At 39.6% G+C, this 27,933-nt stretch overlaps 2 protein-coding genes across 3 annotated transcripts; both read left to right on the top strand.

The window, feature by feature from the left end:
• The first annotated feature begins 32 nt into the window (after positions 1-32).
• LOC145222205 (dihydropyrimidine dehydrogenase [NADP(+)]-like) lies at positions 33-24,062 on the top strand. Of its 2 annotated transcripts, XM_080088267.1 has the most exons (21): positions 39-219; positions 454-564; positions 805-887; positions 1,114-1,201; positions 1,817-1,978; positions 3,984-4,180; positions 6,700-6,781; positions 7,520-7,715; positions 8,196-8,371; positions 10,858-11,074; positions 14,515-14,699; positions 15,143-15,358; positions 15,762-15,926; positions 17,291-17,359; positions 17,744-17,948; positions 18,151-18,270; positions 18,477-18,619; positions 19,250-19,429; positions 20,524-20,664; positions 22,458-22,566; positions 23,409-24,062. In XM_080088267.1, the coding sequence occupies exons 1-21, from the start codon at positions 175-177 to the stop codon at positions 23,615-23,617; spliced, it is 3,099 nt and encodes a 1,032-aa protein (XP_079944393.1). In that variant the 5' UTR covers positions 39-174; the 3' UTR covers positions 23,618-24,062. The 2 variants fall into 2 exon arrangements, with proteins under 2 accessions (XP_079944394.1, XP_079944393.1); XM_080088268.1 differs by lacking the exons at positions 22,458-22,566; positions 23,409-24,062 and adding an exon at positions 21,553-22,132 and having other exon boundaries at positions 33-219.
• A 199-nt stretch (positions 24,063-24,261) lies between these two features.
• On the top strand, positions 24,262-25,619 carry LOC145223516 (cilia- and flagella-associated protein 68-like). The gene is made up of 4 exons (XM_080089927.1): positions 24,262-24,319; positions 24,683-24,852; positions 25,244-25,349; positions 25,459-25,619. The coding sequence occupies exons 1-4, from the start codon at positions 24,262-24,264 to the stop codon at positions 25,617-25,619; spliced, it is 495 nt and encodes a 164-aa protein (XP_079946053.1).
• The last annotated feature ends 2,314 nt before the right edge of the window (positions 25,620-27,933 follow it).

Raw genomic sequence — 27,933 nt, 5'->3', positions numbered from 1 at the left:
AGTGGTAGGGATAAAGACGAAACACGAAACACATTGTTGCTCTTTTTTTTATTTTTTTATTGTGTGCCTTTAGCACGTGTATGGACAGGAGATTATTGTGTTTTCCAGATTTTCAACTAGGTTAATTCCATTGATTTGGAAAACTTTAAAACAAAAACAGCGGATGAAAGTATAATGGCGTCGGCCAACAAGCTCAGCAAAGACCTTCCAGATATTGAGGTAATTAAGAACATGTGTACATTGAATTTGTCAGATCGAATGACTTGCTCTTACCTGGAAAATAAACTCATGATTAGTTATCAATTTTAGGTTAGACTAAAGGCCATACGCTTGTTTATTGTTTTAAGTAGGAATTGTTTTGAGTATACCTGTATGAGTTTGTTTTGAGTATACCTGTATGTATAATATAAGAAACCTTCCAAATACAATTACTCTTTCACTTCACTGTTACAGAACATTTTGGCCCTGAACCCAAGAATTAAAACCCATGCTAACCTTGTGGCCACCAATGTTACAAAAACAGCGAAGAAACATTGGAAGCGCAATGATGACAAAGAGTGCTCAGTAAGCCCATATCTCTAACATTTCATCGCAATGTATTTATCTGGTTAAAATGGTATGCATGATACACAGTATATCTTTAAAAAACATGTGCCAGTTGAATTGGATAGGGGAAGCGTGCACGCTTTACTCTTAATGCATACTTTTGTATTTACCTTGGACAAACGATTTACTGTGTGCTTAAGGAATGTCAACACAATAAAAGCTTAGTTGCACGAAACATAAACTTACATTTCTATTCAGTCTTGTAGGCCATTGGAAAAGAACTTCGACGACATCAAGCACACAACCTTGAGTGAACGCGGGGCGTTGAGAGAAGCAGCCCGGTAAGCCTGTGGACCTGCATGTACTAATCAAATGTTTGCAAACGTTTTCATTGCTGCTCAGCTAATGCTGTTTTGCAAGTGAAGCAGTAACCTAAAGTCTTGCAAACCACAGTTGACAGCAGCTGCTACTTGCTAACCAAACTTTTTTTGAGAAAAAAGCACAAGTATCCAACAAACACGAACGTGTATTTTACCAACTAAAATATGTTAAAATTTATGTTGACAGGTGCCTAAAGTGTGCTGATGCACCATGTCAGAAGAGCTGTCCGACTCAACTTGACATCAAATCTTTTATAACTAGCATTTCAAACAAGGTATAGCCCGTTTTATTTTTTTCTTGCTTATGCTTGTTAACATTATTTGCGCATATACAATGCAGTAATGCAACCAGTTTGTTCAGAATACATGTTTATGCAAATTGAGTTGCTTCTATTTAAAGCAGTGGTCGGCAAATTTTAGGCGACGCGGGCCAATTCACTTGTTACTTCCATGTGTTAATGACCTCGCGTGCCAACGTTTTTCTAAATAATAGTGGTTCGTTCCAGCAGATATCAATAATAAAGAAAAGGTAGAGTGTTTTGTGCATGTAAGGCTAAATTTTAAGACAATGGCATGATAAAAACTATAAACAAGCAGTGTGACAGGTTTGTTGTTACTTCAATATAAACACGCAAATCGGTCGGCGTGCCATGAAAAACCACCTCGGGGGTTGCCGACCCCTGATTTAAAGTAAAATAAATCAAGTCACGTGTGTTTTAGTCACGTTTTTATAGGCGACATAACACGTCAATAAACCAGAACAATCGCGACAATAACCGCTGAAGTAACGTGTGTCGCGGCCAACACACTTGTCACGCGCGTAATTTGGGCAAGAATTTTTTTGATTGTAAGGTCTTTTGACATCTACTTAACGTTCGTTTTAAACGCAGAACTTTTATGGAGCGGCCAAATCTATTCTTTCTGACAACCCGTTGGGCCTGACATGTGGCATGGTTTGTCCAACAAGTGATTTATGTGTTGGTGGTTGCAACTTGTATGGCAGTGAAGAAGGTCCGATTAACATTGGAGGACTACAGCAGTTTGCCACAGAGGTTAGTTACAACTTTCAATCGCCCTAAGTAGCAAACTGTTTTGTTGCACCGATTTCAACCATGCCACCAATGAACCTGCTTAACAGACTGTAGCTGATGTTTAAAGCATGTTTTTTTCCTTAACCACGAAACGATTGGGGCCCGAATGTATATAAGTGCTGCTTTTAGCTCTTAACATTACGACATTTGGACAGCAAAAAAGGCCTAAAATCTCCATGAAAAAAGTTAACTCGCGTGTTACTTTTTACTGAAATAAAACGTTAAACAAAAATAATTTTCTAAGGAAATAGAAGAAAACTATTGCAAAAACTTCTTTCAGACGGAACAGCACATTTATTGAACATATGCCAATAGTCTACATGTAGCCGCACATGCGACGCGCAGCATAAACGTGTTGGTTTTACATGCCACTTGTGCTCCAGTTGTTCGAATGTACCAGCACGAAGCCTTTGTGGCGAGTTTGTATAATGTACTTGTTATGTGCATAATATACTATCTTCTCAAATGTGATAAAATTAATAAATTGCCAATATCCGCCGGTTTTACCCTAAACAAGGAAACCTAATCATGTAGTTAAAAGGCAGCAAGCTTTATCATAAATTAGCTATCTCTTTGCGCGTATTTCACACTGCTGCTGTCAACATGGCCGACGTACTGCAAACATTTCCAAATAAAGTGTAACTTGAAACGTCAGTAAATGGAAATCGGACCCGAGATTCTAAAATGAATATTTGTATCAAACCACATTACATTGAAAACAAAACGATTCGGTGTAACGAACACACCAAAAATGTCTTAAGCTTTTGAAAAAGCTTGCGAAAAAAGCTTCATTATTGCTGCCCCATTCCCATTGTCACGAGCAGTAATTAGCTAATAGTTGATGCCACGTTATCGGTTAGGTTGTCAGTCGTATACTTGCAAAACTGCAAACACTTCTTATACATGACACGACTTTCCAAAACGCCCTAATTTACAACCTGAATATTGTTTTGTGCATAGAAAGCCAAAAAAATATTTTTATGAAGCTTTTCGGTAAGTATTTAGCCTTTTGCTGGTGAAACTTTTTTTTAAATCCGCAAGGTGGCGTTTTTTAAATCCGCAAGTACAATGTGCCTCTACCATCGCACACGGTACTGATACGAGAAATACCACAGCTCGTACCAAAACCGGCTTTGTCTAGCTTAGATTATGTTTGTCCATCTGTTTCACTGGAAAAATTCACGATTCCCAAAAATTTTGGAAATGGTGTAAATTTACTTGACAAAGTCGTATTTGTTTTCACAAGCCGTTGCGCCCGACTACACAGAGAATCCTTTTCAGAATTGGATATTGTGCGTCGCAGCACCGGAAATAGCTCACCTGAATAAACGCGATGGCTTAAAATTTCTTTATTCTATGCTTTTTTTCGCTTTTCGTATCGTAGGGTTGACAGGCGAGCGCGGTTTCCAAAAATAAATTCTTAACTTAACGCAAAGTCACGTAGTCTTATGATTGCTGGCTTCTGCGACACTTTCGGTAGTTGGACCCCAGCGACTTTTCGCGGTTTTCCCTGCGCATGAAATCTTTTTAGCGAGTGGCTATGTACAGGGTTTATTCATATTCGTTCTTGCTCCTTGTAATAGCTCGTTTTAAACAGTTGGTGACAAAACTGGCTTATTTTTGTATTACTCGGTTTTTGTTTGTCATATTGTTTAAAATACGTCTACATATGTTTGTGTCATTACAAACTTCTTTTTGTTTTTTAACGACGTTGCCGTCTCATACATCTGAGATAAATAGGATTGCTAAGCTAATGGGAGTTGGACAATTGTCAACAGACATTAAGGCTTGCTGTTTCGCGTAAGAATATAGCTCGAGTAACATACAGAAAAGACTTTATCCGAGTTGGAGTTATAGAGAAATAATCCGAGTTTTAAACGAACTTTTGACGCAAAAAACTTTTAACTTAGAGTCGGTGAATACTGACGTCAAAAATTTCCAACAATTTGACCTAAACATGTTTTAGGCGTTCCAGGCCATGAGGCTGCCCCAGTTGAGAGATCCAAACTTGGTGGCGTTGGACAAGTTGCCAGCGACTTACAAAGCAAAAGTTGCTTTGCTTGGATGCGGACCAGCTTCTATCAGCTGTGCTACGTTCCTGGCTAGGCTTGGTTACAGCAATCTTACCATATTGGAGAAGGATGATTATGCTGGAGGGTTGAGGTACATCACAAGGATAATGTGTTGTATGCAAGTATAGGCTCCATAAGCCATGTTACGACTAACACGAAGTGATAGTTATAATCTGTTTTAATGGGGCACAACATGTATTTCAAAACTCGATTTGAAATCATTGTACGTTCTCCCCACTATTTGATGCGTGAGTATAATTTTACCCGACACACAACATATAATATACTGGGTAACACAGAAAGGGTAGCGATTTTGGCTTTCATGTTGAATGTCAAATTGGTGCCACACCCGCTCAATGCCATTTTAACGAAAGTAGATTTTATGGTTTTGAAACATGCTTGATTTGACAGCTTTACGAATCCAATCTTTTCCAAGTCACGTCAAACCGCATTTCGAGGCTTGCGCTCTCGCCCTTAACGCCACCGAAACTCCAGGCATGACATGCCACGCGATTCTCGTGTTTACTTCGCCAAAGTTCGGGTTAGAGAGTTAGAAAAACACGCGGCGCACGCTTGTGTTTGGACCACAAGCTGGAGTGATGACAAACAGTACATCGAGCTACAAAGCGGTCGTGTAATGCTCGGAATCAACGTATATCTTTCAATGACACACAGCTATCAAAGGGTTCAACAACCGATGTTTGGCAGGTTGTTTTAGAAGTGGTTAAAGGGGATTTTATATCAATAGAAATCCGCAACATTTAAAGCAAAGCACCATTACCTTCTAATCGTGTCTACAGAACATATAACAATCTTTCTTAACCAACATAGTATCGTGGCATAATGAGAGTTTTGAACTACAGATAAGGTAATTTCGGCACCCAATTTTTCTACCGAACTTTTCACATGAGGAGATAAAAATACAGACGCAGTCAAGTTAACGTTGACATGAGACACTCGATTGCGAGGCACATGGTACACCTGCATTTCAATTTTCAACCACGGGTGTATCAATGAAAAACTTGATACTATGCCTGGCAGCAATAGCTTATATACAGACGCAGTGTCTAGTTCAGGGGTTCTTAACCAGGGGTGCACGCACCCCCAAGGGGTGCGAGAACTGTTCCTAGGGGGTGCGGGGATGCTGGATCATTAAGGTTGGTTAGGTCTATTCTAATTAAATACAAAAACCTAGGGGGGTGCGAAAATTGGTTGGTGATTTGAAAGTGGTGCAGCAAGGAAAAAAGGTTAAGAACCACTGGTCTAGTTCAGGGCTACTCAAACTTTTTTGCTCTGCGACCCCATTTTAAAACAGAAGTTTCTACGCGACCCCTTGATGGGTAAAGCCCAGGGATACACAACCTTCTCGCGATGACGACCGCATCACAGATCTTTATTTCACCAACGGCTGTCAACCTACTTGTTTTTATTTTTAAATTACTGATGTAAAGAAATACTTATATATTATACCATCTAATGGCGCCTAATAAGCCTAAATTAATTTCTAACTTGATACACTATATTGTGACGCTTGTGGTATCTGCTTTTTCGCATTGTTTGCGCACAATAGGTATCAAAAAGTCTGGCGCATATGGCTACTAGGCTGGTAATATTCTTTCAAGTTCCGCAAAATGTGTCTAGATCAGTTTGAAAATCAAAATATTTGGCAAAAGAGTTTTTATTTACGCAACGGCCGCCAGTACATATATATTAATAAACATGTTCACGGCCGCACAAACTAGTCTCTGTGGCCGTATGAAGTTGTACGGCAGCAAGTTGTGCGCCCCTGGTATAGCCTATACACGGGAATGATGTTTAAACATTAAATGTACGCACATTTATGCCATTAATTGTGACTGACATATTAACGCATAATGTTTCGCGACCCCAAAATTATACTTGGCGACCCCAATTGGGGTCGCGACCCACAGTTTGAGAAGCCCTGGTCTAGTTGAACGTGGGCGTGGTAACTCGTGGTCAATCCATTGTGACTCACTATCCCCAATGAACATTTTTTGTCTTGAACCGTAGCGAACCGAGTCTAAAAGTCAACCTGAGTGTTTCAGATTCTCTGTTACTACTCTATACTGTGTAATGTCATGTAGTTTCTTCTGGTTGTGATTCAGCATAAGAAATGCTATCAAAGATCGGCAGTTCCGGTCCCCGGCTTATTAGTCGTTGTCCTGTAACCTCTATTTGCTCGATGAATCATCAGTTATCGAGTGATAGCCAAGACTAGTTTCTTTCTTGCACCATGGTTAGGGTGATTCACTGGACAGAAGCGCGGGAAAGTCCCTTGCACTCTTGCGCAAGGTTTCTGTTTTTAAGAACAATATTTGGAAACAAACCTGTGGCGAGATTCGCCCACACACTAACGTAATGGCGTTGGAATGGCACGACAGGACTATAACGCATGATCCTTCAGTTCCGTCCATAAAATTCTTTCCGAGTTAGTGGTTGCTTGTTCGTCAACGCCAAAGCGACGACAACGAGCGTTCATCTGCAAACTAAATGTTATGGTCATGGATTTGCTGATAACCGGAATGCGTAGAAAGGAGAAATTTAGTTAGCATGGACAAAGCAACAAAAATGTTTGAATCTTGTTTGCAGTACGTCGGAAATTCCTCAGTTCCGCCTGCCCTACTCCGTCGTCGACTTTGAAGTTCGACTCATGAAAGACCTTGGCGTCAAGGTAAATTCCAAAGCAGTTTAACGACCGAGATTGATTTTACTTATACGACTGGGTATAAACTTTTATTCAATCTTTACTTATTTAAGAGACTGAAAACTTTGACAAGTCTGAAGTCGTCCACCGTTTTATTAGACATATTTATATTTCGCCTAAGTAATAGGCATCGTCAGTATCTAAAAACAAAACAGCGCTAAAAATGGTATGCAAGTTAAACTGTAAAGCACAAACAAACGTATTAAAACCTGCTGGCGCTGTTTTGTTTTTAGATACTGACGATGCCTATTACTTAGGCGAAATATATATATGTCTAATAAAACGGTGGACGACTTCAGACTTTTTCAGACTTAAGTTTTCAGTCTGTTATTATATGCGACTGTTGTCTCCATCTGTCGTACTGAGTCTCTGGTGACTCGTGATTTATAATATACTACACAGTTTATTGACTTATTTAATGATGAGAACCTTTTAGCCGCAATACGTTCCAGTATTTTAATGCTACATCAATTTGGTGTTCCTTCTTTAGTGGTTGGTAATGCCGATTAAAGTAGTTGGTAATGCCGATTTAAACTTGCTGTTTAAAGTTAAAATAAATGCATTGTAAAAAACAAAAATAAATGACTTTATTTTCCCAAACTACTCATAAAACACAAAAGCGGGAAGTTTCTCGCGCGCAAGGAGACAACAGGCAAGTACAAACGCGAATATATGTTGGTTTAACGTTTACACAATATTGGTCAGATTGAATACGGAAAAGGCCTTGGCTGTGATGGCAGAACTCTGACATCGCTTCACGAAGATGGCTTTTCTGCCGTCTTTGTTGGTATTGGAATGCCCGAACCAAAGCGAATTTCGGCCTTCGAAGATCTCAAGGTTCAACAAGGATTTTACACCTCGAAAGAGTTTCTGCCGTTGGTGTCCCGAGCGTCGAAGCCAGGTGAGCTATGGCAAGTATTTTTGCGGTTCAGTTATGTCCAGCATAAAACGTGCTTCAAGTTATGGGTCAGTTATAAAAGTTTAAACAATCCGTGACAGAGTTGCAAGCGCGCCCAACTTAGAGCCTCGAACCTAGTTCGAACCGGAATGATTTTCCTAATAAGGCTCGAAAACTTGACTTGCTGAATGTAACATTTTGACATAACACTAACATATAAATGTACGGAATGTTCGGCTAATCAATACACCTCCTGCGCGCATGCTCATTTGTTCTGACAAAGTAATTTTACGCTGCATATTTAGCGAAGATTGCACTCCTGTATATCTGGACATTTTTAACAAATACCTAAGAACCCGGTCAAAACCTGACCTTGAACGCCCGGCCCGAATTACAATTTAGAACTGTGAAGCTGTATTTACATCAAATCGTGACATCAAAAACGTTGTAAAATTAGAGCTGAAAGGCTTTTTTAATATACAGGGATGTGCAGTTGCAAAGAAGCGAAGTTGCCGAATATGCGTGGCGGTGTGGTGATTGTCCTTGGTGCTGGTGACACGGCATTCGATTGCGCAACTTCAGCACTGAGATGTGGAGCGAAACGCGTTTTCGTGGTCTTCCGTAAGGGATTTGGCAACGTGAGAGCTGTTCCGGAGGAGGTAATAAAATATATATCACGTTTGTTTTAAAGCCGCTATTTTATTGTACTAAAAATAGCAACTTTTCTTACAAGCACCCAAATCCTTGTTTTCTAGCACACTGCTCGCTTTTCTTTTCATCTCCATAAGATTGTGGTTTGTAGGCGTATTACACGCGTACATATAATCTGAAGCTATTAATTTGCAGCAACCATATTAAAGCGCGCAAAAATCCAAACTTTTTTGATGAACATTTAAGTTGTCACAAATTTATATCTATTAAAGATTTGTCTTTTTCGTTTTTACAGCCGTATAGAGTGGGGCAGAAATTTGGTAAAATGGTCCAGGGCGCCTGACATAAAATCAGACACAATAATTCACTGGGAATTCATTAGGATTCGTTCCCGAAACGTCCTGTGTTCAAACCCCTTAAACAGTTACAGTTGACAATACTGGAGTTTCCTATTATCGAATAAGTTTAACGTACTGACAGCGGTTTGGTCAATCATTTTGCCATTCGCGTAATATAATCAGATATATTCAAAGTTCGTATGTGCTGGAAGTTACATCAGTATAACTAGGATGTTTAAAGTCCTTATGATTCACCATAAATTGATCCCGACTGTATAACATCGACCAAATGTGAACTTTGAGCATGAAACATATGGTGTTGATAAATCATATGTAACTGTGGACTCCATTTAAACAATGATTTTGTTTCAACTTCCACTAAAATGTGAAGGACAAAGTTTAAGGTTTTAAAAAAGAAATGAATCAACTTTTCCGGCCAAAAACAGTTTCTATGGCAGCAGCCCATCGCAGCAGATTAACATTTGGTCGTACATTTTGATATAACCTAATTATGTTGTCCATTTTTACTGACTTGCATCTTGAACTAATTATAATCTATTTTTTGTAACATGATCCTGAATTTTGTCGGATGTAAAAATTGCCTATTTTTAGTTCCCAAAACCAACACGGGCAATTTGGGTCACTTTTGATACTGAAATGATGCGGCTGTTCGTCTGGGTTATCTTAATCGTGAGACTTGACGTGTTTTGTAGTTCTCATAGTTGACTAACATGTTAAAGCTATACTAGAGCTGCTTAGTTCAGGAAATGTTTTGAACTGAAATCAATGGCAGCTGGGCGGGGCCAGATTTTGTCTCTGTCGAGAAAAAAGCAATATTTTACTCAACGTGGCGTTAAGTGCAAATTTCCTCCGTATGCCGGTTATAATTGGTTGACGTGGCCGCGATTAGGCATTTTAGTTTTTACCGATCTCTGTAATATTCTGCCGCGCAAACGTCAGCATGGAAACCTATGAAACTTTTTTCGTGATGGGTAAGTTAGTTTACACGTTGTTTTTACTTTTAGATTTCATCTGTATTTAGTTTTTTTGCCCTTTTTATTTTTAATTGGTGCTAAAAATGTGAGTCTAATGAAATCGGATCCTCACTCTTCAGTTAAAACGAGGCGTGGACACATTTCTCTTCACTTAAAATTCTTGAGTGCCAGGAATGTAAATTCAGTTACCTTAAATCCATTTCCGCTGCTTGCGTGGGTTGTTTAAATACACTTGAATAGATATCAATGCTTGGTTTGTTGGATTGGAGAAATGTACTGCAAACTCGCCGATAACCTTTGGTGTATATTGTAAACGGCTTTCGCAAATTTCTGGTCGGCATTTTCCATAACATAGATTTGCTTCATTGACAAAACTGTCACAAACAATATGCTTTTTGTCGATGCGCAGCTAAATTCAATTTTAAACTATATGTCCTTTATTCGAACTTGTGACATTCTCTTTTTTTACGTAAAAAGTGGGATATACGCATTTGCGGATACTATAATTGGACGTTTACATTCCCATAATTCGTTTACTTTCTCATTGTCGTTGTGTGAAACGAAATTTTCTTCTTGTTTAGGCGGTACACTGACGCGTGTACAAATCAGGTCTAGTCAAAAAAAAAAATTAAATACTACGTCTCTTTACGGGTTGATGTGATGGAATGGCCTTTTTTGGCTTTGATATTGTGGAATATTTTACGTATTTACCTTGCCACATCGTTCAAAATTCCACGATATAGCCTAGACCCTAGACCAAGGACTCACTTGCAGAAAAAAATCGGCAAATTGAAGTAACATTTTTAGCACAGACAAAGCAAAAATAAATCCATATAGTCTTGGTAGTGCGATTTTTGATGTGTTTGCTAATTCGTGATAGTCGCAGCAACGCCTGCGGCGGGAATGTTTTTGTGTTTCTAAGATTTAAATGTTGTTGGCCGTTTCAACGATTCGTCCCGTAGTTTGGCAGAATTTTGGCTTTCGCACAACTAAAGTTTAATCACGTTCAATTTTGGGTTGAAAACATTAGCCACATAATAAATCCATAGCATCTCTGTGGAAAAACAAGATTTTTCCAAGACAACAAAATGTTTCTGCCCGGGCCGTCTTTACTCCTCTTATCAAACTTTATATCGTTAACATTGCCCGTTTTTTTTACAGATGGACTTGGCCAGAGAGGAAAAGTGCGAACTAATGCCTTTTCATTCTCCACAAGAAGTCATTCTGGGTCCAAACGGTCGAATTTCAGCTATACGATTTTGTCGAACTGAGCAAGACCTGGACAGCGGGTGTTGGGTTGAGGACAAGGAACAGATTGTTCGACTTAAGACTGATTACATCATTTCAGCTTTCGGGTCGACCCTCTGTGACGAAAAAGGTTAGTTGAACTGACTTTTTGCCAGACTTTGTGTGGTATGGCGCAAACATTTGCTGACGAAATGTTGACCTTTCAAAACGCATGACCCGGAACTGTTTTGCAATGTGTCGGGGTCATAACTACTCAATTTGACTTACAAGATTTAAAAAGTTTTTGTCGCATTTTAAAACCCCATACGCATATGCTATGTGTAGTTGCGTTTATAGAAAACGTTTTATACATGCCTTCACAGGCAACAGAACAAATGTTTACATTTTTTTATTTTCTCGGTTATATCTTTCACAGTTGTTTTATTATTGTCTTGTCAAAAACTAATCAACAAACCACTTGCGAAAATAGAAAGTCACACAATATTGAAGCAAAAACCTCGAAAATAAAGCCATTTTATGCATGTCAGGTGTCATTTACAAGTTTAGGCGCTGTTTCTAGCTGCCAAAAACACCTTCCGTGGCGTGAGTTGCGAAGCTCTCACGACCGTGACGTAGCTGCGATTGCTCGTCAGAATCAACTCGCGAGAAAACGCCGCCCAAGAGCAAAACAGTCGTTCTTCAGCGTGCGAGCGATTCTGTCTAAGGTTGAGACGTTCCTTTGTTTACGGCTTTTGGACTGCACCGACCTTATGCATGAGGTCAATAGCCTCTCCTGATAGCAGCCAGAAGTAAAAGTTCTAGCCTGTGGATAAAAAAGGTTTTCAGTCGCCAGGGAAACTGTGTGGTTAGTAACGTAAAATTCCGCAATGCTGCGCGAGCTTGGTGTTAACCTATTGTGTTTACGGCTGGTTACCGAATGTATTTACCATGCGTTTTTGGTCAGAAGTAATAGGATTTACTTCGGTAAACCCTACAGATTTCAGCAAAACAGCGAGCGTTGTGTTTGACATTTTTAGTTCTTAGAATAGCAATTTACCCTCAAAAGTCAGAAAGGTTGCCGCAATTTTCTATGTCGCCTTAGCATGTGTAGGCAACGTGCCTCTGTGCTGGTAAACATAAAGCATTGACAGCAACATCGATTTTGCAGGGCCAATTACAATGAAACTTGTCGCCTTCGTTGCCATTAGGTCGCTATGGTTAAATGTGAACTCATTGACCTTGTAGGTAGGGTCGATTTGCGTATCCATTGTCGCATGTCGCAGAGAGAAGCTTTATGTTTTTTTGCATCACGGTTCGTACGCAGAAATGTAATTTTATTGCTAGAGATTGGTTGTGATGTGTATACGTAATTGTGGTCAATTTGCTGGTTACGTAAAACTAGATTAGTGTGTGACGTTTTGATTTTGTTCAATATGGAAGGCAGCGTAAAGACCCGTTAAGTTGTTTACAAAACCCGTAAAAACGAGAAAAAATGTACATTTGTGTAGCCTGAATTGTTGTCTCAACAGGTATTTATTCACCTGTAAAGTTGGTTATTGAGTCAAATACTTGTGTAAAGGTTATTTGTAGACTATTTGTTGCGAGAGAATAGATGATACTGGTACCGCCCAAAAGCCGTTAACAACTACATTTCTAGGAACACTGATATCTTCCTGCGTTTCGTTTGAGCTTGTACCTCAGGTATCTGGTATGTCATGGTTGCCCATAGTTAAACAAACAGTTTGATTTTAGCTGGTTTCAGTAAAAAAATGTATACTGGCTTCTTATACATCATACAGATAATGTAATAATCTACAAAATGCGCTAATGTTCTAGAATTCTGTTTGAGTTCAGTATTGATTAAACAATGCTGTTTGTGTTAGGTATTGATTAAACAATGTTGTTTGTGTTAGGTGATGCATGTTATATGTCAACAAACTGATTGCCAGTGTTTCTTTGAGCCTATTGTTGGTGACAGCCACGAATATTAGGCAACCAACATAAAACACAACAGCAAAATTTTGGTATATCTATTACTAGATACGGTGAAGCGCTCATAGAAAAATTTGCGTGCTGTTTAAACATTCATTGCGGTCACGTGGTATCGTGACGGGCGAATTTCAAATCCCGCTTAACGCGGATTGTTAACAGAGCGTCATTGGGGCGTAGCTAGGTGCATGCGCGGTCAAGCGAAGGCACACAAGTTAAATCAACAAACAAGACTTTTAGTAAATTTCTAAACTTCACAAGTAAAAGATGCTTAGACCAAGTAAACAACCGATTTGACATCGATCTGTTTTACTAAATTTGATTTTCAATTTACGAAAAATTACAAGTTTTAGCTTTGAAATCACGAAAACCGAAAACATTGTTTTATATCTCATTATACTTTGGCGTGCGAGTGAAATTAATTTGAGTCCAACTTTCATGTGAGAATATTTCCTCGCGTGGTGCTTTTAAAAATGAGCTTTTAAAGACTACTCTTGGTCACGCATGACCGACTGGGCAAATTACGGCTATTACGTCAGCAGCCCGACTTGTTGTTCGCCTTCTTTTAGCTTTATTTCGACCCCGCGAGCCACCTTACATAAACGCGAGGATGCTCGTTGTCGCCACCCCTGCGCAATCTCTCTCACGATCGCCTGCCAAAGCCACATGTGTAACGAATGACGTCACTATCACGCGATCGACCACGGTTCGTCGTAAACAGCAGGGTTCGAAATGAGGTGCCGCCTCAACGTGGCGTCGGTGGGGATGACAAGTGTGTTGCTGTTTTACAAGCCTCAAACCGATGTTTTACAAGCAGAAACACACAAACCGTATGTGGTTTAAGACAGCTTGTATAGTTAAGGGCAAGTATCGCACCTTTGTTGCGCCTTTGTAATCGGAATGAGTTAAAAACGTGGCTGAAAGTGCTGCGTAGTTCGTGGGTAAACTTACAATAGGAAAAAAACGCCAACTTGGTTTCTGTGACGTCGAAGCCGTGGCTCTTCGCTTCATTGTACGACAACGGGAGAGTTCCAGACAGACATACCGTCTCGTTCGTATGTGGTCGTCGTTGGTACGGGTGAGCGCCATTCAAGTAGAGTTATCGTCTGTGTCGTTGTTTTAACCCTCGGCGTGAGGGCAAGTTTTATCAGTACAGGATGCAGTAGAGGAATTAATTTGATCCTGTACTTCTCAGCACCCAATCGGATAATATTAGAAACCTGAAAAATTATTGTTTTACAGTTTGATCAGTTGTGATATGATAAAATTTCTTTACCCCATCAGATACGATCGCTTGAAATAGAGCCATTATTTTGCAAATTGGCCAAACTAACGACGAAATTGTCTGGTACTGGTTAGTTCATGCAACAAAGCGTGTGTTGTTCAGTTATGTGTTTTTCCAACGGTTGACAAGTGTAAAGTTCAGGACAATGTGCTTAATGTGAAAAAGAAAAACATTACTTTGGAATTAGATATTTTTGCCACTGCAGGTGTAGTATTTGGTCTTAACTTTTAAAAAGCCATATACTACAAAACGTATGTATTATTTAGAAGGTTACACAAATGTGATCTTGTGATAACAGCAACTACATGCATGTTTAGTGGTTGAAGCTTTGGCACCGGTCAAACTAAACACATGGGGATTGCCTGACGTTGACCCGGCTACCGGAGAGTCCAGTGTGCCTTGGGTGTTCTTTGGTGGTGATGTAGCAGGCACAGCTAATACAACTGTGGAATCAGTAAACGATGGAAAGAATGCTGCTTGGTACATGCATCGATATTTACAGGTACAGTTTAGTTATGTACATGTAAATATTTTGTAAGCTTTACTTTTATCAATCGTGTTAGTTTCGACGACTGTGGTCTTCTTGTACCAAGCCTTCCTTGACTTAACTTACCACCTACAACTTGTGCACCTAAAATTACTGCCTTGTGGATATGTACACAATAGGACAATGTACAGCTCTGTGTACCTACATTAGGGGTTTGGGGTACAAGCTGCGTGTACTGTTGTTGGCCTTTTCAAAGGTGCCTCAAAAAATAAAAGCTTAAAAAGACAAAACAATAACAATAAAGCCCGATATACCAATCTCCAAGATACTGCATTTTATCCTCCAGAAAGTGTTATTTACCAAATTAGGAAGTGTTACTAAATTGCTGTGCAAACAATCCGTGTGATATCAACTTAAACGCACCTGATTTCAATTTTAACACATTTGTCAATCAACAGAGCCTGGGTGACTTGTCAGTTGCTAGAGAGCCGGCACTCCCCAAATTCTTTACACCCATAGATGAGGTTGACGTCAGCGTTGACGTGTGTGGCTTGCGTTTTCCGAACCCATTCGGTCTGGCCAGTGCCCCACCCACCACTACATCGGCCATGATACGACGAGCATTCGAGGCTGGTTGGGGTTTCGCCCTTACAAAGACCTTCGTTTTGGACAAGGCGAGTTACCTGACGTCTATATATGACAGGTTTGGCCGTAAATCTTGCAGAAAATTACACCTCTGGATTGAAGCTGCCTTTGATGTCAGCTTTATGCTGCTTAGGTTCTCACTTTCATAGTGAACGCATCATTTAATTTGCTGTAAGTTCGGTCGTGGTGATGTAGTTATGTGGGAGTTTTTGTTGTTAGTTTTTTACAATATGGCGTTATCCTAAAACATTTTCCACTTTCGGTACTGCTTTTAAAAAATGTCATTGTAATTTTATTTTTGAAACCACAATTCAGACTGTAAATTAAATACACAACTCATGCCAATAGTTTGAACAAACGACAGTGTTAATTTTTTCTCAAAAACAGATCTCTTTATTACCGATGTACTAGAATTTTTAATCTTTTGTACAGGATATCGTGACCAACGTGTCTCCGCGAATCGTCCGTGGCACAACCTCCGGTCACATGTTTGGTCCAGGCCAGGGATCGTTTCTCAATATTGAGCTGATCAGCGAGAAGTCATGCGCCTATTGGTGCCAAAGCGTTACAGAGCTTAAGCGTGACTTTCCAGAGCAGGTACGGATCAATGGCGTTATACTAAGATACGTTAATGCTACAATGCACAAATACAACTTGTATTGTCAAGCTTTGTCCCCATGTGCTTGTTTTTAAGTGTTGTTTAAGGTGTAACCCAAAAACATGTGGCTTATACAATATTTGGCCGGGTATATCTGGCTAAACATTAGTGTATCTAAGAAACATGACACTCCAAAAGTACATCGATATTCTCCTAATGTTTGTTAGGAAGTCTGATTCAATAAAAAAATAGGCTACCTATACTTCCTGTGTATTTTACCCCTCGAATGTTCTAACGGACCTCTGTTAATGGTAAGATATAAAAAACGACTTCACCTTAGTTTCCACGAAACGCGTGAAAATATGAAAGAGCACTTTTGTTGCCAGACACAGCAAAGCTTGTTAATTTGTCATGCGTACATATCGGGTTAAATCGGGTCATATGCGGTCATATCTATACAATCGCTTTAGCTCCCAGGGTGTGTGCACAGACGTTTTTGTGAATGGACTTGAACAAAAGCGTACGATGCAATAGTGAGTATGCTGGGACTACTTGCCAATTTTGCCTTTTCAAAATCTAGCGCCGCCAATATCAAACGCAAACATTTTCGTTTGAACGTAGTTGATTGTGGGTGCGCGCGCATTCCGCGACCTCTAAAGTCGTCCCTACCCAACTTTTAGGTTAATGATTAAGTTGAGCTTCAACGGCTTCTCGACTCCGCCACCTCAAGTTGCCCGTCGTTACGCGACAAGTCTTTGCCCGCCAGCAACATGTGCCTACGCCCGATTCATGTATGCTGATGAACAAAGGCTTGTGGCTCCCGGGCTCTCTCATCGGTGGCCCAAACTGTGCTCATTGTCGACACCTAGTGCATTATTTAACGGTTTCTTAGAGTTAAACGGTAGAGCTACTAACGTAACACCTCAAGTCTCAGAGGTTTGCTAAATTCCGAAAGGCGGCGAAAGAGCACACTTATTTTCGGGTTGGGAACTAATTAGATTAGGAGCATTTTAAGTTAGTTTTAATGTTATTTTTGTAATAAAACTTCACTCCAACCTAATAGCCCTAACCTTCAGTATTTTACCTAATTTTGCCTTTAAATATGTAGTATGCTCTTTCCGCCACCTTACGGTATTTCGCAAACTTTTATGATTTGAATTCTCGTGTCAGTAAGTTGACAACAATGAATAGGGGTTTGCCGGAAGTTTTACAGCTTCAAATGAAGAACGTGATTACTGAATGCTGTAAAACAAAGGCAAGATCCACTTTTCATGCTCTCTACAACATTTACTTTGTTTGCACATAAAATTTTTGTATTAGTTACACTTGGACGTTTTATTACCTGTTTTATACATATTTACAGATTCTTATTGCAAGCATCATGTGCGGGTTCAATGAGGAAGATTGGACTTTGCTTGCCAAGAAGGCAGAGGTTAGTTATCTGGATTCAACCTCCACTGGCCGAAATGTTTGTAGTGATATATATGCTGCCCCAGAAATGCCGTTTACTAAAAGTTAATTAAGTGTAAATTTCACAAAAACGTCAGACCTTAATGCTGCCCTACACTCTGTATCTTACTGAGAATGGAAAATATTTTTCCAAGTTAGAGAATTTACATGTAATTTATATATATATATTTCGCATAACTGGCGTTTTCACTTTCTACAAAACCACAGAATAAGACATTATAAAAGATGAATAAAAGTAATAAAAACAAAGCAAAGTGAACTATAAAACCATTAAACTGCAGCAGATAACCGGGGACACTGCTGACTGCCATCATGTGTCTTATAAATAAGTTTCTCAACCAAATAGGATGCTGGAGCTGATGCACTGGAACTTAACCTGTCCTGTCCTCATGGAATGGGTGAACGTGGTATGGGTCTTGCTTGTGGACAAGACGCCGACTTGGTTTTCAACATCTGCAAGTGGGTGAGAGCTGCCATCAAAGTTCCTTTCTTTGCTAAGCTTACTCCCAATGTGACCAACATCACTACAATAGCAAAGGCTGCCAAGCAAGGTAAGAAAATATACTACATTTTTGACAAAATTAGGCCTATTTACAAAACAGGGAAAGAAATGATTTAACAATCAGATTTAAACTAACGTAGGATCCGCGGTCTAAAATTGTACTTCTGGCTTCGTTTCATACTTTAAGGTTTGTCAAATTATTTTCTTTTTGCCTGTTAAAGTGCAAATATTTCTTTTCGTGTTTCCGTTAGGTGGCGCTGATGGTGTGACTGCGACCAATACAGTGTCGGGTTTGATGGGATTGAGATCAAACAGCAGCGCTTGGCCTTCTATTGGCAAGCAGCGTCGTACCACTTATGGGGGTGTTTCAGGTAAGTAGTCCAAAAGATTTGAAAATCCCCGTTCTTGACACATTATGCGTGCACATAAACAGGTATTAGCCGGTTGAGTATTCGCTTAAAATACCTCAGCACATATACCAACCTAAACATCTTATAAATATGTTAAGCCGTTATATACTGTAATCTATTTGTGGATTTGGCCACATGAATCAATGTGGTTTTGGATTATCATCCAGGCAACGCCATTCGACCTATTGCTCTACGGGCGGTGTCTGCCATCTCAAGAGAGCTTCCGGGATTCCCAGTATTAGCTACTGGTGGGATCGACTCGGCTGACGTGGGACTCGAATATTTGCACGCTGGAGCGTCTGTTCTGCAGGTTGGGACACAACGATTCAAGCGTTTTTATGTTTGTATGCTTCTTGGATGGGCTTGTCCTGTATTAACGTAGAAGCATTTAACTTGTAACTATGGTTTCCTAGGGCAAATATAGTTACCTAGGGTAAATATAGGGTACAATCACAGTCGCACTCCAACATTATCTGTTTAAAACACGGTTACTTCACTTATCTTTGTTTTGTTGCCTGACACACTTCAGCATGATAAAATGGAAAAAAATACGTTTATGCTTTCAAATTCTCACTTTAGCTTTTAAAGTTGTGTGGCGTACTTTTTACCCCAATTAATATACGATTGAGCAAAAAACCCCGAGCCAATGTTTGTGTATAAAACAGGACTACGTTTCGACAATTACTTTTGTCATCATCAGGTTGTCAGAGTTAAAAGCAACAGAAGGCATGCAACTATATACGCTTGAATTCATAAACTAGGTTTCATTAAATATAAACAATGTATAAAAAAGCGAAGTTTTGACGGTTGGTGCTTTGACGTACCAGTTGCTGTTTCTCAAAGGAAACATTTTTTAACAATTCAAAGTTGCCTAAAAGCTCATATTGTGTATGTTAAACAGCCTTCATGCAATATAAAGTTTACACGTTTTGGGTCTTAGGTGTGCAGTGCCGTGCAGAACCAAGATTTCACGCTTATCGACGACTACGTCACTGGTCTGAAAACGCTCCTGTATTTGAAGAGCATCGACGAAATGAAGGAATGGAATGGACAAAGTCAACCTACCCCAGTACATCAGCTTGGCAAACCCGTGACAAAAATAAACGACATCATCGGAAAGGTATGTTTGTATGGTTTCGCTTCAACTCTTGGTTGTTACGCACCGAGATGAAACGGTTGTTAAGCCTCTAGTTTTGGTTCCTGATCGTTGAAAGTGTTGCCAAAGCCTAACTTCATTTCCAAATAACGATGATTTTCACCACAATTTAACACAACAACAAAATTTAAACCAAGCTAAGTGCGTTGAATAAACTTGATACAATATTGGTTTTCTACATTTGGCCTTAAAATTCAGGCTATTTTAGTTATAAACGTACTATTTTTTATTATAAGTTTTTCTGTAAGCAATTTAGTGAAAAAAATCAGGCTTCATGAAATATTTAAATGGAAATGTGATTAATAGGTTGTTGCCGGTTACCGCTTTTTGTTTCTGGTAAACGGAAATGAACTCCATCACTCTTTGGGGTTTCTTCTCATGTGGTCAACTTTTGTCGCGACAAATATAAACTTGTCAGTCATATTGAAAAGCACCTGAGATTTGTGGTTTAACAGCTGTTTTGGCATCCTGTTTGTACATCATGATTCCGGCTTTGTACGCTTTTCACTACAAAGGCGGGGTGCCAATTTTAGACGACTAGTGGATAATTAAGAGCAAAATATGACCGTTTCTTGTAATACTCGTTCGCTGTTGCCGCAATTGACACCTCTTGGTACCTTTATCCTTCTTATATCGACCACAAACTTCAACGACCAGTTGTGGTGTATACAGAGACAGAAGGTGATCTGTACATTGATTTCGTTGAGTCAAGTTTCGAGTACTTGACTCTTAGCGACAATTCAACTAGCATCTCTGGATTATTGGTCGTCTCGACCACCAACAATTATAGCCACGTTGTTGTATGAAGCACCACGTGAGGTCTGGCCAAAACCGGCGAGATGGTTTTCAAATATAAATTCATAGTTGGTGTCTGTAGCTAATTATGCGGCGTTTTTTAGCCAGGAACACGTGTATTGGTTCTGGTGGTGCGGCGCCTTCGGCAAGTTTCCGAACTTGTTAGTTTACTCACATGCGTAAAAGTGCAAGAGTTTTGTATATTTTATCTACAAACTAAACAACCCTTTAGTTAGTTTCTGACTTTTCGAATTTTCTTTTAGGACCTTCCATTTTTCGGAAAGTACAAACAAGAACGTGAGGAGGTGGTTGCTAAAATGAAGAAAGAAAGCAACCTTCTGTCGCCATCCAAGCAACCACCAGAAGAACGTCAGCTATATGTTCCAACCAAAACAGTTCCAAGGGTAAGATTTAAGTGTGACGTGTTCTTGTTCTAATTTTGCAACATATACGTTTGTCACTTTTTTGCATCGCCGGAAATCTTAAGCGTCATAGACACAAATGCGTGGATAAATCGGACGTAAACGAATTAAACTTAGAACACAACAATCCGTTTTCGTGTGCAATATGAACTCGTTAACTTTCCCCATGGACTGACGATACGTCAGAAACTTGCAGACTTTGCGAAACGTGCACAAAAAGCGTTTTGTACACGCTTATACGTTGAGCTGTTGCAGTGACAAAAATTAAAGGTCGTTGATAGAGTCGTTAGGCTAAAAGTGTCACGTTGTGCTGCTAAACCTGTATCAGTTTTTCCTTGGGGATTTTATAAGCCTTAGTTTCCGATTCCCCAATAAAATTTAGTGCAAAACAATGCGTAATATCCGATGTACATCCGCAATCGTCTGAAATAACTTGCAGTGCTAACGTACAACGGGGGTCATACCGGGTTAAACCTATGCTGCATAACTAGTCGTGATCATTTTATCTGATTAGTTTACCGCGTCCCGTGTAGTACTAACTATATGCCATCGGAAAACACCCAATCAGCAAATACCCCGAAACACTGCCCATATATTGTTTGATCATGCAAAGCTAGGATACCCATCGTTAACAACGTTTACCGTGCCAAGAAAGTTTTTAAATCTATTTGATAAAAAATACCGCGACCTATAGTTACCCCACCGCGCATGGGGTCTTTAAAATGAGATATTTCGGAAATAAAACACAAAATTCCATTTTCATCCTGTTTGTGCCTTCATTATAAAATAGTGTCCGCTTGACCTGGGAAACTTTATGTCTTTCTTCACTTCACGTAAATCTGTGGTCTAGTTTTAGTGTTTTTTTTTCAGTTTCGGTTTCAACTTGGGCACAAAAAAGCAGAAACGTCGACTTTTGACAGACTTATCATTGTGCATTATTCGTATATCACGGTTATGTATATGTGTGTGTACACTGTCCCCAAATTTACCTCGTCCCTTCACCGTACGAAGGTCCGTAGTTTCACACGGGAATGTGTGGCCTTCCAGTCGTACAGCGAACTGTGGCCCCTGTCTCCATGTTATCCACTTACCGGCTACTCACTGGAGAGGATGTTACACAATGATAACAACAAGCAATCTGGTGATTACTGTCGCCACCATATGCTGCCAGGCTGACTGGAAAGCCTATGTAGGCATTGTATGTAAAATGTGTATTAGGCGACGCTTCTTTAGTTTGTTTATTGCATTTGTCGCGCAAGGTCACTATGTTTAGCGAGGACATGAAATTTGTTTTCAATGTGCAACCAGGTTGCGTGGTCAGTATACACACAAAGATTGCTTTTTGATTGTTCCTTTTTTATTTACTTTGACTTACCATTGCTGTTTAGGACCAAGTTAATCGTTAATACATGCATTGCATGAAGCGGAAATAATAAAAACATTTGCAGAACGACATTGTACACAAATGACACATAATGCGGAATAAGTGATAAATTATTGAATAGGAAATACTGCAGACCATTGAAAATTGCCAACAGGCGTAATTCGTGGTAGGTTCATGGCAAACGCTTTTAATCATTCCACCCATCAAGCTAACCTTTGCCATCGCTTGACCCTTGTCTGAAAAAATGTCTTGCATATTAAACGTGACATTTAAATGTTACGCGACTGTCCAGTAGGTTCAAATTGACTAATGAAGAGCACGAGAAAAAAGCCACCAACTCTTTCCTGAGAAACAAAAGGTTAATCTAAAGCGATCATTTCTTTATTTTTAGGTTCGTGATGTAATTGGGGAGGCCTTGCCACAAATTGGCACTTACAATGATCTGGACAACAAGCAGCAAGTGGTGGCCCTTATTGATCCGAACATGTGCATCAATTGTGGTGAGTCAAACTTCCGTGCACAACGCATCCTCTTACCGCAACGTTTTCTATACCACCGACACACCTTTGCATATACATGCGCTAACCTAAAATTGTGGTCACTGGAGGGATACAAGGCCTTCCCAGCCCAAGGCGATAGAGCTAAATAACGCGGTTGTTTAGCAACACTCTAACGAATGATTTTGATTTCCGGAGCAAAAATGGACCCAGTATGTTATTATCGATTATGCTTTGTTGCGCCGTTCTCCAGTTTTAGATTGCACGTGATATTATAGCAGCACTTCTGTTTGCGCAATGGTGGTCTTGCGTCTTAACAGGTGAGGTGTCAAATAATTACTAGGTTTGCGAGAGTAGCGACAGGTCAGTATGGACATGATGGGAATCCCGAAGTAATGAATACTATACAGAACTGAGGGTTAAGAGAAAATCGATTTGAAGTTTTATTGCATAACAACACACGACAACTGGCCATATCCTTATAATTGTTCAAATATAAGCAAAAAAACGAAGATTTAGAGCAAAAAGATACTGAGTGTAAAACATCACATCGTTCTGACAGTTTTTTTTGTATCTTTTTGCTCAGAATATTTCGAACCGTGCATTGTGTACAAAAGCAATTTTGTTTTTAGCTAATTAAAATACTTTTAAACCCCACGTGGCCAGAAAACTGACCTATTCACATTTCCCTTCTGATATGCAGCGTGTTAGTGCAATAGTATTCAGATTTGCGGTCATCCGCCCTAGCTTTGTCACCCGCCAAAGCGGAACAACGGAATGTTAATATTAGGTTCCTAATTCCTTAAATAAGTAACTGTTAGCCAACATGTGATGTTCAAATATAGGTAAATGCTACATGGTGTGCAATGACTCCGGATACCAGGCAATCACTTTCGACGCTGAAACTCACTTGCCAACGGTCCAGGACACCTGCACCGGATGCACCCTGTGTCTTAGTGTTTGTCCAATTCTCGACTGCATTAAGATGGAGGAAAGGAAGAGTCCCTACGTACCAAACAGGGGAATCCCAATTGCGGTGGCTGCTATTTCCTAAATATGTTGGCGCCTATAATTGCAGATCTTGTGTCTGCGTATCACATTTACCAAATTTTCATTCTAATGTTATGTACACACTATTCCTCAAAAGTTTCGAATTTAAAATTGTTAATGATGTGTAAGATAACTTCCCTTTAAGTTTACTTTCACAATCGTATTGTCACATTTGCAATTCATATTTGTGTTAAGCCACTGTAGGCTATACTTTTTCGCGAATTGATAGTACTCTTCTAACCTCACTTGAATAAGTGGTTTCATCATTATTGTAACCAACACACATACATGTATTAGGTTTCGAGGTGTATAAAATGCGTTTGTGGTTGGTGCCTTTATACTAGTAAAGTGAGAATGTGCAGACTATTTCGTAGAATGCTTTGGTTGTGTGAACTTGTGTGTAACTAGATGGATTGGGTTCTTGACGTGATTAAAACAGCATTCATGAACTTTCGTGTTTGTTGCCAAATTATTTAAATTTTGTACCCCGAATAATTAAAATTATGCATTCTAACACAAGATGGCGCACTTACTATTGCTATAGTAACGACCACAGCTAGCTGAGCGGAAAGAACTTGAGTTTCGGTAGTGGACAGGTTATGTTGTGCCCATCAGTAAAATAATAAATTACCAACACATTGTTTTGATATGGCTCTGCACGAGACAAGCACAAATCCATCGTTTCGATACGGTGTACGGGCGTCAGGTAAGTTCAATGAACAATTTCCCATAGCGTAAAAATACCCATCAGTCCTGTGTGGTATCAATTTGAAAGTTGAATCAGTTTGTAAATTACGTAAGAAGTGGATTTACATCGTTATTTGAAGATTTTGCGGACATTTACTAGTGATAGGCTTATATTTAAGCTGCCACCTAAAGTAGGCTTATGAGCTCAAAACCTTCGGTGGCTACTTTTTAGGCGCCAAACATCCTTAGCACTCGCAGTTCAGAGACAGTTTAAGAGTAATGATTTTTACCGGGTATCGTGTTTAGGTTTTATCACCTTTTTATATCCTGTAACGTCAAGTGGTATAAAAGTCACAGCACTTACTGTTCACCATTTAATTAGGTCTGGGTGAGGTTTGGACCCACACACATGACCAAGAAAAATTTACACAGTTTGGATGGAGATGCACCACAAAGGAAAGCAGCTACAGCAATGGTACCTTGATTGGCAATTGGAATGAACAGAGATACGGAATTCACAAAACCTTGGAACAAAAGTCGCTGCCCTCTCAAGTGCGTTAAGTGTAACTTCGACAGTAGCAGCGCTTTAACTGGTAAAACAATAGCTCTGCGTAACAGTAGCCCATTGTCAGCAGCCCAGTCATGTTTGCTTTGTTGCCCTACAGTTAGTTCATCACTCACCCAAGTAAATACTTTTTTCACATATTCGATTTCAAGTTTTATAAATGGGCGATGGCAAATTTTGCACTGCTTGAAAGCAAACGTTTTTGACGACTTTTGCACAAGGCATAGATATGGCATGATTTATTCATATAATTTGTTTTTAAATTGTCAGTACGGTCGCCAACAAATCCTAAAAATAGTAGAGTAAGATGATTAAAACGCTGCTTTTGTAAGTTGAAACCAATGTATTTAACGACAATAAATCAGTGTGTTTTTTCAGTATGATCATTACTTCGAAACCACATCATCAAACGATTACAAACCAAGCTCACATTTACAAAGTGGGAACACGACAGCGAAAATCATGCAGCTGAAACGACTGGCAGGTATGGGGCGAAAGTTTGTCCTAGTTTTGGCCCGAGTTATATTACGTCTGCTGTAATTGCACGATTCAGCATGTGATCGCCGGCAAATCGTTTCCTAATCATTTTGTAGGCAAAGAGCCAACCGCCTTCCCAGGCCATCAGCCCGAACTCGACCACGACTTGGACAAAGAACGATACAAGTCGTTTATTACCACATCCCGTACGGCCTACGTCAAGCCGGAAATTCGAAAAACTCCAATGGATATTCCCCCCTATTCTGCATCCACCTAATTGCTAAAGAACACGCCATTTTCGCCCGATTTTACTTCTTTTGTTGTACCTTTACCCTTAAAGTTTGTTGAAACTATTGTAGTCGACTTGAACTCCTGCCTACTCAGGTTGCCATCGCAACTGTTTTTCTTGTCCCTGCCTTAAATGCGCTGCCTGTTTTTTAACGTCCAATAAGAGACCATTTGTTTTTTACAGCCATGGCCGTGGAATGCGTCTTTACTCGTTAAATTTAGCTATAATTAATATGAATTTAGCTATAATTAATACATTATACAATACAATATAAATGTTATATAACAGAAAGCTGTCAACGCGAAACGAAAGATGGTCACGACGACATGCGCCTTCAAGTCCGTCATGCATTAAATATATTTGGACACCAGATCGATCACATGCGTTTTAAGATAGTGAAATGTCACTTGACGGGCAGGGCAGATATAGTTACTAAACTTTACACGTTGACGCTTATCTAACGAGATCGAATTGCTTCTGCATTGATTGTCCTGGTCACTTGGCCGAGCTGCAGATTGCATCGGAATTTAACGAGCTTCCAACAATCTTGACCGAGGGCAAATGAAATTCATTCAATTCATGCAGTTTGATGCTCAATACTAAGTATCATTACAAACACATTTCTATTAGTGATCAAAGGATAAATTTAAACAATGGTATGTTTTGGTGAAGATTTTGCCACAGATTTTTACAAGAGAGTCAAGTCACGCCAAACTCCGATGAAGCACTTAACATGAATTTATACTAAATCCGCCCACCTGGCAGCAGACTTTATTAGATGATTTCAAATCGAAACTTTTTTTTACCATTTGCATTGAAGTATTTAGATTCGAACTATCATGCACTGAATTAATTTGAAAATATGCCAAAACTTGCAGCCGCACTGGACAGGTTGCATCGAATTCGTGTTTTCCGATCAGTTTTTACTCATCACGTATTGTCTTAGCTTGCATGTTTTGGCAAACGGTCTTGAGCGTGTACAATCTCACACACTACATCTTTTCTCGATCTTTAAATGTCATTCAGCAACTCAGTACAATGAAAAAGCTTTCCACAAGTAGAGACAAAAAGTTGACCTTCGACACGTTAGTTTATCATTTTGTTGGCATTTAAATTTGAAAATCAGCAGTCATTAGATGTTTCTGATAGTTATAAACTTGAACCAACCTCCTGGTTATATGTCACTTTCTCATTTCCTGGAAAAATCAACTTCGTACCTTTACTTATTTTTATCTCATATCCATTTCCGACAGAAAAATGACGTATTTCGCGTCGTGAGTTGCAAATGTGATTGCTTTGAAGTCCCGCACACCGGCGTTCACCTCAAGTATTCGCTCTCCAGTTTGCTTTGTCTCGGGTGTTGACAATGGCAACGATGACATAGTGAGCAGGGTGTGTTTGAGAGGGCGACAACTTCTCATGGAGGTGATTTGTCTTTCGCTCGTGTTCTAGTTAATCGTTTTCTCTTCTCGGAATTTTTCACTTATTACTAAACCACAAGTCGCCGTCAACTTCACCAACGAGATGTCGACGACTTGTTTTTCTGCGGCCACGGGCAGTGTAATCGTGTTAACACTGCGCGCAACGAAGCTGACAGCACGTGCTATTCCTCATGGTGTGAGAATGATTCTGCGATGAAACTACGTGCTCTAGCAATTAAAATCACGTATGATTAAGCATGTATCCCGTCCGAAACCTCAAAAGATTTTGAGATTATTATCTGAGGGTTTTATGAGTTTGGTGTATGACGAGTTTGGAACAATGCAAATATATGCATTCGTTTAAGACAGTGGTTCCCAACCGGGGTTCCGCGGAACCCTGGGGTTCCGTACAGCCCTTTCAGGGGTTCCGCGAACTGTAAGGGTCGCACAGGGGTTCGCAGAGCTTATGTGTAGCAATTCAAACATAAATGATTCATAATATCATTGTTGCGAACAGCAATGCAATCTAGTTAACCTTGGTTAACTAGATTTGCTTCGCGGAACCCTGAAAGGGCTGTACAATCTAGTTAACCTTGATTACACCATTGATCAATTGTGACGTAATAATCAAAGTCTTGATAATCTCTCTTTGAATTCTGAGATAAATGTACAAACGACCAATCTAAATAACATGACAATGCGTTTCAGTAAATCGTTTAATTTAATTGAAGTCAACATTTGTTATGTGCTTGGGGTGTGTTACGTAAAAATGTATGTTGCTTTGATTCAGCCTACTTGAGTTACATTCATTCAAAATGATTCTATGGGGGGTTCCGCAAAGTTTGACAAAACACCTTGGGGGTTCCGTGTCACTAAAAAGG

Source organism: Phallusia mammillata, chromosome 4, assembly GCF_965637545.1.
Source record: "Phallusia mammillata chromosome 4, kaPhaMamm4.hap1.1, whole genome shotgun sequence".
In the NCBI taxonomy this organism is placed as follows: domain Eukaryota; kingdom Metazoa; phylum Chordata; class Ascidiacea; order Phlebobranchia; family Ascidiidae; genus Phallusia; species Phallusia mammillata.
The sequence above is the reverse complement of the archived record's forward strand: the minus strand, read 5'-3'. Positions and strand labels throughout refer to the sequence as shown.

What these genes read in the sequence shown, in the direction of transcription:
- LOC145223516 (XM_080089927.1), top strand. Translation starts at nt 24,262, where the DNA reads ATGGCTCTGCACGAGACAAGCACAAATCCATCGTTTCGATACGGTGTA. An exon ending in ATACGGTGTACGGGCGTCAG is followed by an intron (nt 24,320 to 24,682) that starts GTAAGTTCAATG and finishes CCATTTAATTAG; the next exon opens with GTCTGGGTGAGGTTTGGACC. An exon ending in GCAGCTGAAACGACTGGCAG is followed by an intron (nt 25,350 to 25,458) that starts GTATGGGGCGAA and finishes ATCATTTTGTAG; the next exon opens with GCAAAGAGCCAACCGCCTTC.
- LOC145222205 (XM_080088267.1), top strand. Translation starts at nt 175, where the DNA reads ATGGCGTCGGCCAACAAGCTCAGCAAAGACCTTCCAGATATTGAG. An exon ending in TACAGCAGTTTGCCACAGAG is followed by an intron (nt 1,979 to 3,983) that starts GTTAGTTACAAC and finishes AACATGTTTTAG; the next exon opens with GCGTTCCAGGCCATGAGGCT. An exon ending in AGCAAAGGCTGCCAAGCAAG is followed by an intron (nt 17,949 to 18,150) that starts GTAAGAAAATAT and finishes TGTTTCCGTTAG; the next exon opens with GTGGCGCTGATGGTGTGACT.